The following is a 16,280-nucleotide window of genomic DNA, read 5'->3' as shown; positions in this document are numbered from 1 at the left end:
CCGGCCCCGGGCCCGCGGCGCTTACGGGGGGGGGGGGGCGCCGGCCCTGGGCATGCAGCTGGGGGGGGCTGCCCCCGGGCGGGCAAGTGTCCCCGCCCCCTGGTGCCCGACAACCTGAAAAGGTTGGGGACCACTGATCTAGACTATGTTCTTTTTTCGAAAGGAGATATGCAAATTTGGTGCTAATTTGCATATCTTCTTCCGCTTGCTTTTTTGAACGTGAAAGCCGTTTAGACAGGTTTTTTCAAAAGCACACCCCTTTTTCGAAAGAACCCTTTCTCTGAAAAAATGAGGTGTACAGGATTCTTTCGAAAAATGGGGTGCGGGGCTTTCAAATCCCCAGTCTAAACTGCTTTCACTTTTGAAAAAGCGATCGGAAGAATAGAAGAACTAGAGGACACCAAATGAAATTAGTGGGTAGCAGATTTAAAAGCTAATAAAAGAAAGTTCTTCTTCACACAGTGCGTAGTCAACCTGTGGAACTCCTTGCAAGAGGAGGCTGTGAAGGCTAGGACTATAACAGAGTATAAAGAGAAGCTAGATAATTTCATGGAGGTTAGGTCCATAAAAGGCTATTAGCCAGGGGATAGAAATGGTGTTCCTGGCCTCTGTTTGTCAGAGGTTGGAGAAGGATGGCAGGAGACAAATCGCTTGATCATTGTCTTCAGTCCACCCCCTCTGGGGCACCTGATGCTGGCCACTGTTGGCAGACAGGCTACTGGGCTAGATGGTCCTTTGGTCTGACCCAATATGGCCATTCTTATGTTCTTATGTTCTAAGAAGATCTGCAAATTAGCACCGAATTTGCATATCTCCTTTCGAAAGAAGAATGTAGTCTAGCTGTACCCTTTGTGTGAGATGTCTGCAAAACTCAGCCTTTGTTCTTTTGTGGTAATTTTGTTGCAATAAAGGACTACAAGAAAGTAAGACCTATTGTACTCAACAGAAAAGGCAAAATGATTTTGCAAATACTTGTTAGTTGCACTGGATACTTGCCTGAGTAGTCCCTGTCTCATGATTTGTGTGTGTATAACATATATTGGACATGTACACACATACAGAAATTGTGTTATATTTAAGCCTACTGTTGCTAGCTCATAGCCAGGAGCTTATTCCAGATCTGATCTTAAACAATCCTCTGTTCCAAGTGTTAACTGAAGCTGGAAGGTTTACAAAATCAAAATGATCCATTCTGCAGCTGGCTAATCTTGGCATAGATTCACTGTCTGTGTTGGCCAAGTTTCAGGAGTGTGGTTGACAGTGCTCAGGAAGCAGCTCTATTTTGCTTACAGAGTCCAAAAATGTATGGCCAGCAAACAGATATACATGGTGGATGGCTAGACATGTCCTCCTGCCAGATAAGAGCCATCTTCAGTTGGGGAACAGAAGGCAATGCCAACATAAGTGTGATTGGTTTGATGAAATTCTAACCCATCTTTTTAACTGTGACTGTAATACTTAGAATCATGAATTGGCAGTCTTTTGGGAAGAAGGCTGCAGCCATATCTGGAATTGGGTGTGGCAAGCAGGGTTCAAGAACTGCTCACTTCTACAGTCCTTTTAATATAAGAGTCCAGCTGAAAACAGCTCGCACACTATCAAATTTGTCAACTTAATTTTTAACCTCCAAAAAGGAATTTTAGGCCAAAGTGTGCTTTGTATCATTTTAGCTTTTATGTTATATAGGCCACATAATTATATGATCCTGTGGAGGATACAAAGGCAAACAAAGAGCTTTATTCTTCACAGGTGACCAAATAAATAAATTAATTTAAAAAGAGAAAATATTCCCACCTGTATGATGATCACAAATAGTGTTTTCTGTAACACTTTCAGAGTGATTCCTCCTGCTTCTTTTTCTTTTTTGTTATCAATTATTACATAGCAATTAACATGAGATTTACAAAAATGAAGCAAAAATGTTTTTTAGCTGTGCGGTTAAAATAGAGCAGGCTTGTTTTTAAAGGAAACACAAGGTATACACAATATTAGGACAAAATCTATGAGAAAATATGTATTGGTAATCATATTCGTTGTGATGTTTAACTGTAGTCTTTCTTTCTTTCCAAATTTATCCAGTTTTCTAGATGTTTACAATTGATATTTTATAAATACAGTAAAATCCCTAGTTCACCCATTGTAAACACTAATACTCTTTCATGCACACACCCCAAACAGAGCTGCAACTTGACCTTGCAGAGAGATATATGTTTAACATTGTACCAATTGATTAGCCAAGCTCCTGCTTAGGTATTTGCTGGATTGGGGCCTGAGATCTTTCCCATTCATCCCATACTTTCCTATTCATAAAAGATTCAGACTCTGTTGAATCAAAGGGTGAGTTGTTTTAAAGTACAGGCAGTCCCTGGGTTACATGGATCCGACTTACATCGGATCCCTACTTACAAACGGGGTGAGGCAACCCTGTACTAGCTGCTTCCCCCCAGCAGACCAGGGAGACGTGGAGCGGCTTTTCTTAGCAGACACCTCAGCTTGAGAATAAAGGACTGAGGGAAGTGAGGTGTGGGAGAATAAAACTGAGCTCTGGAGAAATGTTTGGCTAGAGTTTCCCCTACAATATGTACCAGTTCCGACTTACATACAAATTCAACTTAAGAACAAACCTACAGTCCCTATCTTGTATGTAACCCGGGGACTGCCTGTATCTTGAACTTGAGCAACCCAGCTGATCTCAACTCTTTAGATGAAATATGGAGAGTGCTGTTTCTGAGACCTACCTTATTTCCAAACAAAGACCTTGAATTTCATCTAGGATCATGTTGAAAACAAATGTCAATTGTGTAGTATGCTCTGAGATGCACTACCATAGGCACCATCTCTATGGGTACCCCAGGGTTGGAGCATCCTTGAAAAAAATCAACAGGTGCTTAGAACCCACCAATCCCTGCCAGTCAGCTCTTACCTCTCCTTCCCAGTCTTCCTTGCCCTATGATTAGCTGTTCCACAGAGCACAGGAGGTCCTAGATGAGAGGGAGAGCAGCAGGGACTGGGCGTACTCAGGGGAAGGGGCAGAACCGTGAGGAAAGAGGCAGTGCAGGGATAGGAAGAGGCAGGGCAAGCATGGGATTTGAGCGGGAGTGGTGGAGTATGGGGGTGCAGCTGGTGAGCTTCAAGCTTCTTCCCTTGCAGAGGTCACTGCAATAATCCAGCCTAGAAGTGATTATTATGATGAGGTCCCCACCAAACTCATGGCTGTGAAAAATTCATCATGAGCCATGAAATTCCCTCACCCCATGATTATTGTTGGAGGGGGTCGCATATTGCCCATACTTCTGTGCTGACTCCAGAGCTGGATGGCTGGACACCGTCAGCTGTTGGGAAGACACCTAGTTCTAAAGGTATCACCACTGCCAGTACCAGGGCAGAAGTGAGGGTGGCATGCTATGGGGGGTTGTGACTTAGGGAGCAACATGAACAACTTGTCCAAGGCATTAAGCTGGAAGGGTGCCATGGTCACCCCAAATTGCCCCCAAAACACACAGCAAGCCAAGCTAGTCATTGCTGAGCAGGAGAGGGATGTGACTTCATTTTCCTAGCACAGGCTGCTCCAGGGGCTGGCTCAGACCTTCCTCCAGGAACCTCCCCTGAATACTGGAAGCTCAGCATCTACATACTGGGTGGGAGCCCAGCTCTGAAGGCAGCACTGCCTCTAGCAGCAGCGGAGAAGCCAGGGTGGCATGGTATGGTATTCCCAACCTGACTTCTGCCCTGCAGATAGCAGTGGTGCTGCCTTCAGAGCTGGATGCCTGGCTAGAAGCTGCTGCTCTGTGGCTGCCCAGCTCTGAAGGCAACGCTGTGGCCAGCCACAATGGTGGCAGTACCTCAGCTCCACAATAGTCTTGCAGACTCCCCACAACCTTCTTTGGTGTTGGGACCCCCAGAGTTAAAACTCCATAACATTTCAGATTTTAATATCTGAATCCATGACATGGCATATTTTGAAAATCCTCTGACCATGAAATTTATCAAAATGGACTGTGAATTTGGTAGACCCCTAATTATAACTATAATACAGTCCACATGTAAAGGAAAATAGAATATCCCATTTACCAAGTGCAGACGGGGAAGGAAAAAAGCCACTGTTACTATCGGAACTTCAAGAAATAACTTAGGATTCAGTGAAAACTCACAAAATTGCAACCTTGAAGTACCAAAATGTGGACAAATTCCATCGGATAAGGAGCAGGTGTTACCTCTGTCATTTCCTTTAGTGATTTTCTCTCACCCACAAATATTGCCTTTGTTTCAAGTGGGCTGAGTGACAGACAGCTTTCACCCAAGCTCAAAGCACTGAGAAAATCTATCAACGGCAAGGTCAGGGCAGTGTGCATGTAGTCATTAGGATTAACCTATAAGGTTCAAACTTATCAGTTAATTGTTTACACGACTATATGCTAACATCCCTACTATAGACTGGCATGCTTTGTCTGTATAACAGTGTGTTGTAAAAAAACAGAGCACGAAGCTTCTGCATTAAAACAAAAAAAGCAGTCCATGTAGCACTTTAAAGACTAACAAGATGGTTTATTAGGTGATGAGCTTTCGTGGGGCAGACCCACTTCTTCAGGTCTTCCCCACAAAAGCTCATCACCTAATAAATCATCTTGTTAGTCTTTAAATTGCTACATGACTGCTTTTTTTGTTTTACCACTATCAGACTAACACGGCTACCTCTCTGTTGCTTCTGCATTACTGTCAGATAGCTGGATGAGCATGTTTCAACTCCCATTAAGAGTTCTGCAAAGGGCATATAATTCAAGTTTGCATTAATAATTTAAGCCATTGTATTTCCTGTGCACTTTGCTAATTATTCATAAGTTTTAAAGTGTTTACAATGGCTTTTAATTTGTTGTGGAAGGAAAACATACTGTCAGTTCACAAAGACTTACACTCACGTATCTGCAAATGCCAAATTTAGTTAGGAATTAGGGGAGTGGAATCAAACTTTGTTATCAAAAGTCGGGATTCAGAAATGTAGCTGGATTTATCAAATGAACTTATGATGCAGCTCTATGATTAAGAAGTGTAAACTGGAAATAAAAACCTATTTTAATTTAATTACTATTGTGAGTTATAAATAGACTTGGGCATAGGTTTGTGGCAAGAAGCCTATACAAAATGTTGAAGAAGCATGACCTGGTGTTTAAATCACAGACCAATGATTTAGATTCTGTGCCCAGCTATGCCAGTGTCGTGATGTAATGATCTTAAATTAATCAGATAAGCTTTATGCATGATATCCTGGTTTCACTGAATTCAGTGGGAGTTGAATACCCTACCTGGATTAAAGTTATAAGGGTGGCTACCTCCTCTCACACCCCTTTAGCTCCTTTGTGTGGAGTTAGGCAGCCTCTGAGCGTATCTACCAGTTGGGACCCCCCATGTGACTTAGGCAGCCAAAACATGTATCTTCCGCAGGTGTGTGGATCACTCTGCTGTTTCAGTGCAAGATAGATACCCAGATGCCTAGAGCGAGGCAGCAGGGTGCGTGCCCAAAAGGAGGAACATATATGCCTAAGGAACTTCAACTGCAAAAATATAGGTGCTGAGTGAATTTAGGTACCTATGAGGTTAGGCAGCAGCTGAGCATGAGTTTTGCGGAATACAGGCAGTCCCTGGGTTACGTACAAGATAGGGACTATAGGTTTGTTCTTAAGTTGAATTTGTATGTAAGTCGGAACTGGCTCCAGATTCAGCCGCTGCTGCTGAAACTGACCAGGGGCTGACTACAGGAAGCTGGAGACAGAATTGCTCTGCCCCCAGCTTCCTGGAATCAGCCACTGATCAGTTTCAACAGCGGCTGAATCTCGAGCCTGGGACAGAACAGCTGGGCTGCCGGGTAGGTCCCTGCAGGACCAACCCGGCAGCACCCCAGCTGCTCTACCCTGGGTCCACAACAAAAGCCTGGTCTGCTGGGGGGGGGGCGCACTAGCTGCGCCCTCCCTCCCCCACCCCCCTGAGCAGACCAGGGACACGGGGAGCAAAGCCACGGCTTTGCTCCAGGTGTCCCTGGTCTGCTGGAGACGGTCCCCAGCAGACCAGGGGCACCCGGAGCAGCTTTTCTTGTCCCGGATGTCGAGGTGGCGGGACCGCTGCGCTCTGGACGGTCCCGCTGCCTGCGAGCTCCGGCGCGAGAGAGCCCCGTTCGTAAGTGCGGATCCGACATAAGTCAGATCCGCGTAACTTGGGGACTGCCTGTACAATGGCATCTAAAAAAGGTACCTTAGATGCCTAAGTCCTGGTGTGGATCCCAGTTTGTGTGTTTTAGTTTTCCCATAGTTACTGTCTGAAAAGTATGTTTAGAGGTTTAATTAATTATTGCAGGGCTTTGAAAATTCCAGTTTATCCACTAGTAGGAAACTTTCCCTGTACAAGAGAACTAATCCATCAATTTCTGCTGAATTGATACAAATGTTCCTAGCCTGCATGTAAAGTTAACTTCACAAAGGAACTGAATGTAAAATATACAAAAACACCCAAGTAAATAAAATCAAACTATGATGCATTATCTTTGTCTACATACATGAAGCTTCCATGCCTATGGTGGGGCGTCTAGCCAAGCAGGAGTAAAATTAGCAGGGCCCCTGATTCTTTATTGTGACTCTTTAGAACCCTGCAGGCAATGGCTAGACTTTAACAATCCTTTCACTCTTCTAATGCTGCTGCTGCTGTTGTGCAGTATAAGGATGAGAGTTGTGCTTTAGAGCTATTCATAGGAGAGGAGGAAGAAGGGTTTTGCTGTGGTTAGCTGAGACAATGCTGAACCTAGTTCGTACCGACCACTAAGTAAAGTCTGCATCGTGTCAGATAATTAAACTTTTCTCAATTATTTTAAAACACAATAAAATGTTGTAATAGAGGCAAGTCCTTTCTGACTGTTATAAATTTCAGGATGGTGAAAACAGTAATACTAATCCGTCATGTTTCAGTAGTGAGTAAGCAGTTAAGTTTGGAACACAAAGCCAACAAAAATTAGGAAATTGAAAACAAAAGAAAATACTCTCTTTTTTAACTTGGCTCTTATGCTTGTAGATTTAGCTTGCTCTCCACACACTTTCCAGTAATGCAGGTTTGTGATGGTGGCCCTCTGCATATATGAATAGCCATATTTTGTCAGTTCCTAATACATGGTTAACATTCATGGCCCATTTAAAAAAATATTTAACGTATATTAGCCTCAACTTGCATCACTGTAATATCCTATAGGTGGAACATCCCTGGTCTGGCACCCTGGGGACCTGACAGGTCTCAAACCGGGGAATCTACTGGACCATGGGAGGTCAATGCGCCAGGGGCTCTGCATTTCCTCTTGGCCATCCCGCTGCCACCAGGGGCTCTGCTCGCCCCTCAGTGGGGGAGAGGGGAGAAGGTTCTGCTTTCTGATCCCTCCACTCTGCACTCTCCCCATAGGCAGGGGGCTTGGCTCCCCCTCCCCACTTTTCTCTTGGAGAGCGGGGGAGTGTCACGCTGCCACCCAGAGCTCTGAACTCTCCCAGGTGGCTGCCACTCTAGACTCTTCCCAGCAGCTGCTGCTGTTGCCCAGAACTTAGGGCTCTCCCCAGCGGCTCCCTCACTGCCATCTAGAGTTTGGGGCTCTTCTTTGTGGCTCCTGCTGCTGCCTGGAGCTCGGGGCTCTCCCTAGAAGGTCTGCTTCTGCCGGGGGGAGGAGAGCTCACACTGCCTCCTGGGGCTCTGCTCTCTTGGCCTCTTAGTCTGGAAATGCTCCTGGTCCCAGCCCGCCAGTTTATCCTTGACGATGCCAGACCTAGTGTTGCCCAACTAGGGAATTCCGGATTATGGAGTCTCAACCTGTACAAATTTAACAAACTATTTATAAAGAAATTGTGACTTGAAGCCCCAAAAAGCAACAAGAAAATTCATATGATGGAATAGGAATAGTTCAGTTTGTAAAATAAATACAGTACAACGAACATATTTTGTGACCACATCATTTCCTTTCTATTTTTCTTATTTTCTTCCAGAACCGAATGGAGGAAAGCAAAGCACTGTTTAGGACAATTATCACATATCCATGGTTTCAGAACTCTTCCGTCATTCTGTTCTTAAATAAAAAAGATCTTCTAGAGGAGAAAATTATGTACTCCCATCTAGTTGACTATTTCCCAGAGTATGATGGTAAGTAATATTGCATCACCAGAATTCATGCTCCAGAACTGGAGATCATTTGCACTAAAATGATGATATGTGGTAAATAGCATTGTCTAAATTCCAGAGAGAATTTTCCAGTACCCATTGCTTAAAAATGCATTTGGTTTATATGACATATAGAATCTTGTACTGCAATAATAATCAACTATTGTCTGCAAAGTTATTAGACTTTATACTTATGGGCTGTGTCTACACTGGGCCACTTATTCCGGAAAAGCAGCCGCTTTTCTGGAATAACTTGCCAACTGTCTACACTGGTCGTTTGCTTTTCCGGAAAAGCAATGACGATCTACTGTAAAATTGTCGGTGTTTTTCCGGAAAAACTATGCTGCTCCTGTTTGGGCAAAAGTCCTTTTCCGGAAAAACTGTTCCGGAAAAGGGCCAGTGTAGACAGCACAGTAGTCTTTTCCTCAAAAAAGCCCCGATCGCGAAAATGACGATCGGGGCTTTTTTTCGGAAAAGCGCGTCTACATTGGCCATGGACGCTTTTCCGGAAAAAGTGCTTTTCCGGAAAAGCATCCTGCCAATGTAGATGCGCTTTTTCTGGTAATACTTATAATGGAAAACTGTTCCGTTTTAAGCATTTCCGGAAAAGGGTGCCAGTGTAGACGTAGCCGTGGTGTCAAATGATTAACCTTATGGTTGGGAAGCTGGACATGTAATATACTAGATTCAAAAACATGTGAAAAGGGAAAAAATACAAAAGAAAATAGTTATTTTGAGAATTTCTAATGAACTCAAATAGTCCACAGACTTGCAGCATTTTTTTATAATGGCAATAAGAAAAGTGGTAGACTATCAAGTAGATTTTCATTGGGGATGTTAGATAACATGTAATTGAATAGTCATGTAACTGCACCAAATTTTAGCATTTACACGACTATTTGATAATCTGCGGAGGCAGGGCACCAGGTGGGAGCCTGTACATGAGAGGAGTCATTTTAAAAACAGAAGCAGCAGTGCAAGGCGGCAGGCAGCCCCTGTCCATGGGAGTCCAAGCTCACCACGGTAGAGGCTGCACAGGCATCCCATGGAGCAGCCTCTCTCCGCAGTGAGTCTGGGCCTGCCGCACACAGAGACTGCTCCGCAGCAGGCCCCTCTCACTCCTCCTCATTCCCCCCTTCTTCCTCCCTCCTCCCCTCCCACACACACACACACACACAACCTCTCCCTGCCTCTGACAGCCGCTTCCCTGAGATTATCGGCTCCCACCTACCTCCCTGACCCTATGTGTTTGCTGCCTCTATCAGTGGCGGGAGGTGGGGCAGCAGATCGGGCGCTCGAGGGGAGCTGGGACAGAGGAGTTTCCTTCATTCTAATTTTATGTTGTTATACAAGGTTTAATGTGCCTGTTCCAGAGAACCTTAATGCAGGTTCTATACCAGTTGCTAAGGAAACTCACAGGATGTACATTCTGGAAGGTTTTATGAGATGAAAGTGAAATTATTTAAGGTATCTGCGTGGAGACTTTGCTTGAATTTGAAGTGAAGTCCCAGGTTCATCTGGTAAGTGGACGAAAGGGCCTGAGTACTTAACCTAAAGGTTCCATTGTCTCTACTGGAGAATGAACAGCAGATTAGGCTAGAAGTTTGATGAGGCTTCAGAATGGTAGTATCCCTAATTTTCAAAAAAGGGATTAGGAAAACACTATTTTATGATTTGAGAGACTTTGGTCATGTTCCTGGAAATTGGTCAGTGCAGTAGCAGGGGTCCACTCACAGAGAAGGATCAGGCCATAGTAGTTTACAATTCAGCAAATTTTAGTTTGATAAGCCTCTGTCTTTTTTTGAAAGTTGACAGTTGAGTAGTCATTATTTTTTAGTAATCTTTCAACCCTAATTGAGCCTCTCTTACTAAAGTGTCCTACTAAGGCATTCCTGTTTTAAGACCCTGTTTTCAGTTGTTTATAACTTTGACAGATTTTAACTATTTGGATTGAAATTTTCCATGCTGAGTGTCTGCCCCAGGCTGAATTTTTCTGGAAAAATGCATTCAGAATGATTCAGCCATAGCTAAAGACAGAGCTAGCGAAGAATATGTTGCTTTGCCCACTTTTAAAAAAAATTTCTGGGGATCTTTTCTTTGAGATGTTCTGGGGCCTCTCAGCTTTTGGAGCACTCTCACATATATTGGTCTGGGAAGCAGCAACCTGTATTGACCCCTCCTGCCAGTTCCCTGAGGTACTAGCTATAGAGTGGATAAACATTGACTACTCCAAATTGGGAGTGTTTGGTCCATTTGCCTTGTGCGTATAGCTGAACATGCAGCCTGTTTACATAGACTGCGTGCCTTCTGAGAATTGCAGTCTTAATTTTAATTTAATATGATAATTATTGTGTGTAATTTAAATAACAATTGATTAGTTAGGTCATTAAGTTTTGTAATTTAACAACTTTGTAACAGTACAATGCTGCAGCATAAAAATAGATTTTAGTTGAACCATGTACACTATATTACAATAGCCCAAACACTGCTTAACGCTTTGAAATTAGTGAAAGATTAATTATGAACAGATTGATTTTTGTTTTGCTCATCCTTTGGGGTTACAGATTGTCTAATTTCATTTTCCCATTAAATAAGGTATCTTGGTAGGGAAGGGGAATAATTGGCAGGATAATATTTATGCCTGAAGAGCATAATTTTATCTCCGAAATTTCCCTCAACTTTATTTTTAAAAGGTCCTACCCAGGGGGAAAAAAGAGCAAGGGCATGGTGTGAGTTGATTTTTAAAATATTATTTCCCTATTTCTCTTGTACAGGTATTACAGACTACAATTTTCTTCCACTTATTGCTAGACATAGTCAGATTCTTTCTAACAAAGAAGCTCATACATTTGATTAGCTTTAGCAAAACTGATTTTCTTTTCTAACCTAACAGGACCACAACGAGATGCACAGGCAGCACGAGAGTTCATTTTGAAGATGTTCGTAGATCTGAATCCAGACAGTGACAAAATTATCTACTCCCACTTCACGTGCGCTACAGACACAGAGAATATCCGCTTCGTCTTTGCTGCTGTCAAGGACACTATTCTACAGTTAAACCTGAAGGAGTACAACCTGGTCTAACTGTGCCTAGTAGCCCCCCAAAATTCCCTTTGGGCAATTGAAGATGTACAAGAGGGACTGTATTATCTGTGAAAACGACTTGCATAATACTAATTTATTGCCGGCCTGGACTCTGTGAATGATCACAGAGTTTGTAGTAAATATTATGATTTTATTTAAACTATATTGAGGAAAAACAAAAGATGCTGAAATACATTCACAGCATGTTTCCTCATTTTTTAGGCAAAACCTTGTGACTCAATGTATTTTAAATTCTCAGTCATGCACTCGCAAAGGATGGGGGGGTTTCTATTGAGGGAAAATCAAACTGGCTTCCCCTTTCCATTGGTTTTTTTTTTCATCCTCACTCTCTACCCCTTCCTACGCTACATTTTATTATTGTTTTCAAAGGTACAATGGCCTTTTTTTCCTAGTTGCATTCCTTGATAAACTGTTTTCTCTACAGTGATCTGATCAGGAAAATATTATCATCACAATTTAAGCCATCAGTCATTCTTATGTTACAGTATTTACTTTTTCTAAAAAATTAAAAGTATTGATACTGCGATTTTAAAATTCTTGACATGGATATTTTGCAAACTGTCTTCATGCTGTGGGCTAGAATACTGGGATCACAAATAGCAGTTGTGGTAACATGGATTTTAACTTTAGCTATAACATGGCACATCAAAATGATGCATAGAAGGCAGTAATGAAATGACTAAGGCAAAATGGCAATGTGAAATATGACAATTGATTTTAATTGCTCTGTGCCATTTCTTTTCTTTTCTTTTCTTTTCTTTTCTTTTCTTTTCTTTTCTTTTCTTTTCTTTTCTTTTCTTTTCTTTTCTTTTCAATCACAGATGCCAAACAAAAATGCCATAGACACTACGTTTTCCCTAGTAGCTACAGCCTGAAATATTGTTTTTTCAAGTTGGTTTTATTTGTTTTACTTTTTTGTTTTGTTTTGTTTGTTTTAGTTAGAGCTTTTAAAATATTTTGACCACAACTTTAACATATTTTATTGTATTAAAATCATGTTGCCAAACCTGGCTTTTTATAAAACTAATAGCTTTGAAATGTAAGATACTAATTCAAATGCCAAATTGATTCATTGGGAAATGGCCTGATTGAGGCAACTGCCAAATGATAAAAAAATTAATGTTTTAGCTCAGATGTTCCCTTTGTTAAGGAAGTATTCCATTTTCAATGCCAAAAACAGCAGCATGAGTGAAAATGCTGTTAAGTGCATCATGCACGTGCATATTTTCTATGCTAATTTAAAGACAATTTTAGTCTGTCCTTATCTCAAAGATAGTATGAGAATACAAAGGACATTTTCTGCAGTAATATCAAGGCACCTTTAGTTGTGAAACATGAAATTACTAATGAGTAATAATCACATTCAGAAACCTGTCTTGATACAATTGCTTATTAATTGATAAACAGATATCTAATAGGCTTAATACAAAGTAGCCTCTCTGTGTTCCATAGAAAGATTTATTAATGTAAACACAAGAGCAAAAACCTTACTTTTGAACTCTAAATGTGCAATTTTTTAAAACAAGAACAAAAACAGCACACACATTTATGGACCTCATTCTGCAGGTTGGGGTGAAAAAAAATGTAACCAGTCATATGATCACTAGAGAGCTGCAGAGAACTCAAGAGGTCTGACATCAGTTGGACTGATTATCTGCAATACCATGCAGCACTAGAGTGCACTTATGTAGAAATTGCTTCTTCAGAACAGTGATTGGAGGGGGGTAGGGAGGGGGGGAGAATGGCTTACTAGTTGAGTACCAAAGTTAACAATAAATACTAATGAAATGTGGTTCATCTTTAATCCCTCCCAGCCCCAAAACAACAATAACAAAAGTTGTATTTTTTTCTCTCTCATGAGACACCATGTAAAAACTGGTTGTAGGTATAGTGCAATTATGAAAGCTATAATCATTGTACATACACACACACACACACACACACACACACACACACACACACACACAGGTGTGTGTGGCAACATCCATACTGGCTTTGTAATCATTAATTTTTTGGCAGATTGAATGTGCTGTATTGATATGTATCTATGTAATTGTATTGTATGTCTTATAGCTAATTCACATTTTAAATAATGTTATTTTATTTACTTTTTTAAGAGAGAAGAATGTAAATTTTGTCAGTTTATTTCTGACTAGGGATTTTTTTATTTACAAAACAAAATACTTTACTATAGTACAGAGCGGTACTAGCATCATGCTGTATAAAACCATTTGCACATTCCTGAGTAGAAAGAAATTGAAAACAACACCCAGAGGTCACACTCTCAAAATAATGCTTGAGTTTTGACAGGGCTTTGTATAGATGTAGAAACCACCTGTTAGAAGATCTTTTGCCATATGACCTAGGATTGGAATGTGAGCTCTTTAATATGAATTTTTTGGCAAATGCGCAGCAGGTTAGTCTTACCTCTCTGATAGCTTTTATTAGAAAAGTGGATTTAGAAGCTATTGTAGCCTATTGTACAAATGTACTAACAGTTATATATCACCACTTCCCTAAAATATGAAAAAGCATAATAGAGAACTCCAATGGGATAGTGTTTGAAAGGTTATGAAAATCTTAAATGTAACAAAACAAAAAAGTCACCAGTGTCCAGTGAGTCAAGGTATTTTATTTATAAATAAAGCTACAGCAGGTAGATACCGCATATAAAAAGTGACACTGAAGTTCTAAATGGACAATCAGAAGTTAGTTTTGTTATACAGTATACGGCATTATAAAATTGTTCTTTAATTTTCTATAAACACAATTGAGTTTCTGTTTCCATTGTTGATTCTGGGGTACATGATAATATCCCTTCTTTTAAGATAGGAATAGAATGACAATCCCAGATTTGGTGATCTAAATGGAATTGTAGGAAATAGAGACCACGAGAGCCTAAAAGAGGTCTTATTGTGCTTGTTTTGTTTATGGATTTTTTTTCCAAGGGCTTGGGCTGGAGTGGGAGGGAAGAGTTGATTCTAAGTTTTGTATAAAACCAAACCCTCCCCCCACAACCAAAAAAACCCACAAAAGTTTACTTTGTAGTTATATTGTGATTGCCAAAGTTTTCCAGTGTGTGTGCCGCTGGGATACTTCTGGTATGCTTTAGGTAATTTGGACTTGTGGCAAACATTTAGATCATTTGATCATGTTCGGGAAGGAGGGAAAATCTTCAAAATGCCAAGGCAGCTTTTCATGAATCACCTAACACATCATTCAGTATTCCAGTTTACAGAAAACATCTTTTCTTTTTTAAATGACACAGTTGTTCCCACTTGCAATATAATCCTTTGCTGTTTTTATTTTTTGTTTTTTGTTTCATTTTGTTTGTTGTTGGGGTTTTTTTGGTTTCTACTATGCCTTATAGAGCAGACGTTTGTGCCTCTAATATGAAGCTGAGGGCAAAAAACAACAAAACAAAAACCCTTTCAACTTTGCCAAAACAATGTGATTTTGTTGAATGTCGTAGCTTGGGGAGGAGGGAAAGAAAACCTCTTGGGAACTTGTGTATACTAGAAGTTCACTAGCACAAGAAAGCTGTAATATGTGTTTTACAAAAACCATAAACTTGCCTTTTTCACAAATTAACTGGCACTGTCCTGAGGTAGAGGATAAGTATAGCTATAAGGGCAGTTTTACTTTTTATAATTAAGACTATTTTGATTGTCAAGGTGTATGAACTGTAATTTTAATCATACTGCCACATGATTGTAAACCATAATTTTTTTTAAGTTTGAAAGTTGAGAAGAGACGTTTTATGCTGGATATCAGTCAGAATTGACTGTGTGATTTGCAAAAACTTTAAATGGGGGGTAAAGGGCTGCATATTAAGATACTGCTAAACTCCCAGCTTTTGGTTGTAAGATGTAAATGACCTTCAAAGTACTCACTGTCATGACCCCTTCCCTTGTTTTGCATTCCTCACAAAAGATTGAAATAATAGGAAAACACAAAAACATGTTAACCCACTCGAAGAAAATAAAATGTACCCAAATAATTTATTATATGTGCTGCTGTTCTTGAAACTCTATATAAGGATTACCCTGCATACTAACTACTACATTAATTTGCTTAATTAATAATGTGTGCACAATATGTTAACATGGCATACCAAAGACCTACCTCTAGTTTAAAAATCAGTTATATAGTCCACATGTGTCTTTGGGATTTCATCATGTTGTTGCCATCTGACTAGAAAATTAAAGTGGCTTCTTGCATGTGGTTAACTGCTGTATTTTGGACATTTAGACATATGCTTTTTTTGTAAATACAGTTCTTGGTTTTGGTATAATCCATATATTTAACAGTTTAGTATGCACTAGTAATTTATGTCCTTTATCCATATCCTAGGGTCAATTCAGTAATGATCTTGCCTACCAGGTCCTCAAAACCATATGTCCAAAATTTCTGGGGGTGTTTCTCCTCACTCGTCACACATTTGTTTAGCCATATGATTCTGAGTTACATCAAACAAAAAAACTAATACTGTGTAAGTAAAAATCCCATGGAGTCATTGCTTTGCTGCATAAAGGGAATATTATAACTCTTACATACACTTTAGCTCTTAAAAAAGAAAAGATTAATCAGTTGAATATTAATGTGATGGTGGGGAAACTATTAGATAAAATCAGCCAGACAAATCTGATTGTCAGGAATTGCTTTTTCAAAGGATACTCTAATCTATACTTATTACTGGATTCTTTGCATACCAACCTGGAGGTAGTCTTTATTTGACCTGTATATTTAGGGAGGTTTGTCAGATACATTTTTAACTTGCAGTATTTAAAAAAAATCATACTTGCTGTTCCTAAAATGTCATTAAATTGCATGTATTGTCTGTTTTTTGGGGATGAGAAATAGTTTTTGAAAAGAACTAATACTGTGTAAATACTGCCCCCAAATGATATTGCTGGTTAAAAATACAGTATTTTTGGCCATAATTTTGTACTACAGTATCTTCATTCCTTGAAGTTTGCTTCTTTTGAAGAACTCTGACT

At 40.4% G+C, this 16,280-nt stretch overlaps 1 protein-coding gene across 1 annotated transcript in view; it reads left to right on the top strand.

Annotated features, from left to right (window-relative positions):
* Positions 1 to 15,284, top strand: part of LOC102454459 (guanine nucleotide-binding protein G(q) subunit alpha) — a 221,744-nt gene extending 206,460 nt beyond the window's left edge. The window contains exons 6-7 of the mRNA XM_014573325.4: positions 8,004 to 8,157; positions 11,069 to 15,284. Of these exons, the coding sequence (XP_014428811.1) occupies positions 8,004 to 8,157; positions 11,069 to 11,259 (345 nt within the window). The 3' untranslated portion in view covers positions 11,260 to 15,284. The remainder of the gene's footprint in view (positions 1 to 8,003; positions 8,158 to 11,068) is intronic.
* Positions 15,285 to 16,280: the final 996 nt, after the last annotated feature.

This window comes from Pelodiscus sinensis, chromosome 6 (genome assembly GCF_052426305.1).
Source record: "Pelodiscus sinensis isolate ZL-2025 chromosome 6, ASM5242630v1, whole genome shotgun sequence".
Taxonomy (NCBI): Eukaryota; Metazoa; Chordata; order Testudines; family Trionychidae; genus Pelodiscus; species Pelodiscus sinensis.
The sequence above is the reverse complement of the archived record's forward strand: the minus strand, read 5'-3'. Positions and strand labels throughout refer to the sequence as shown.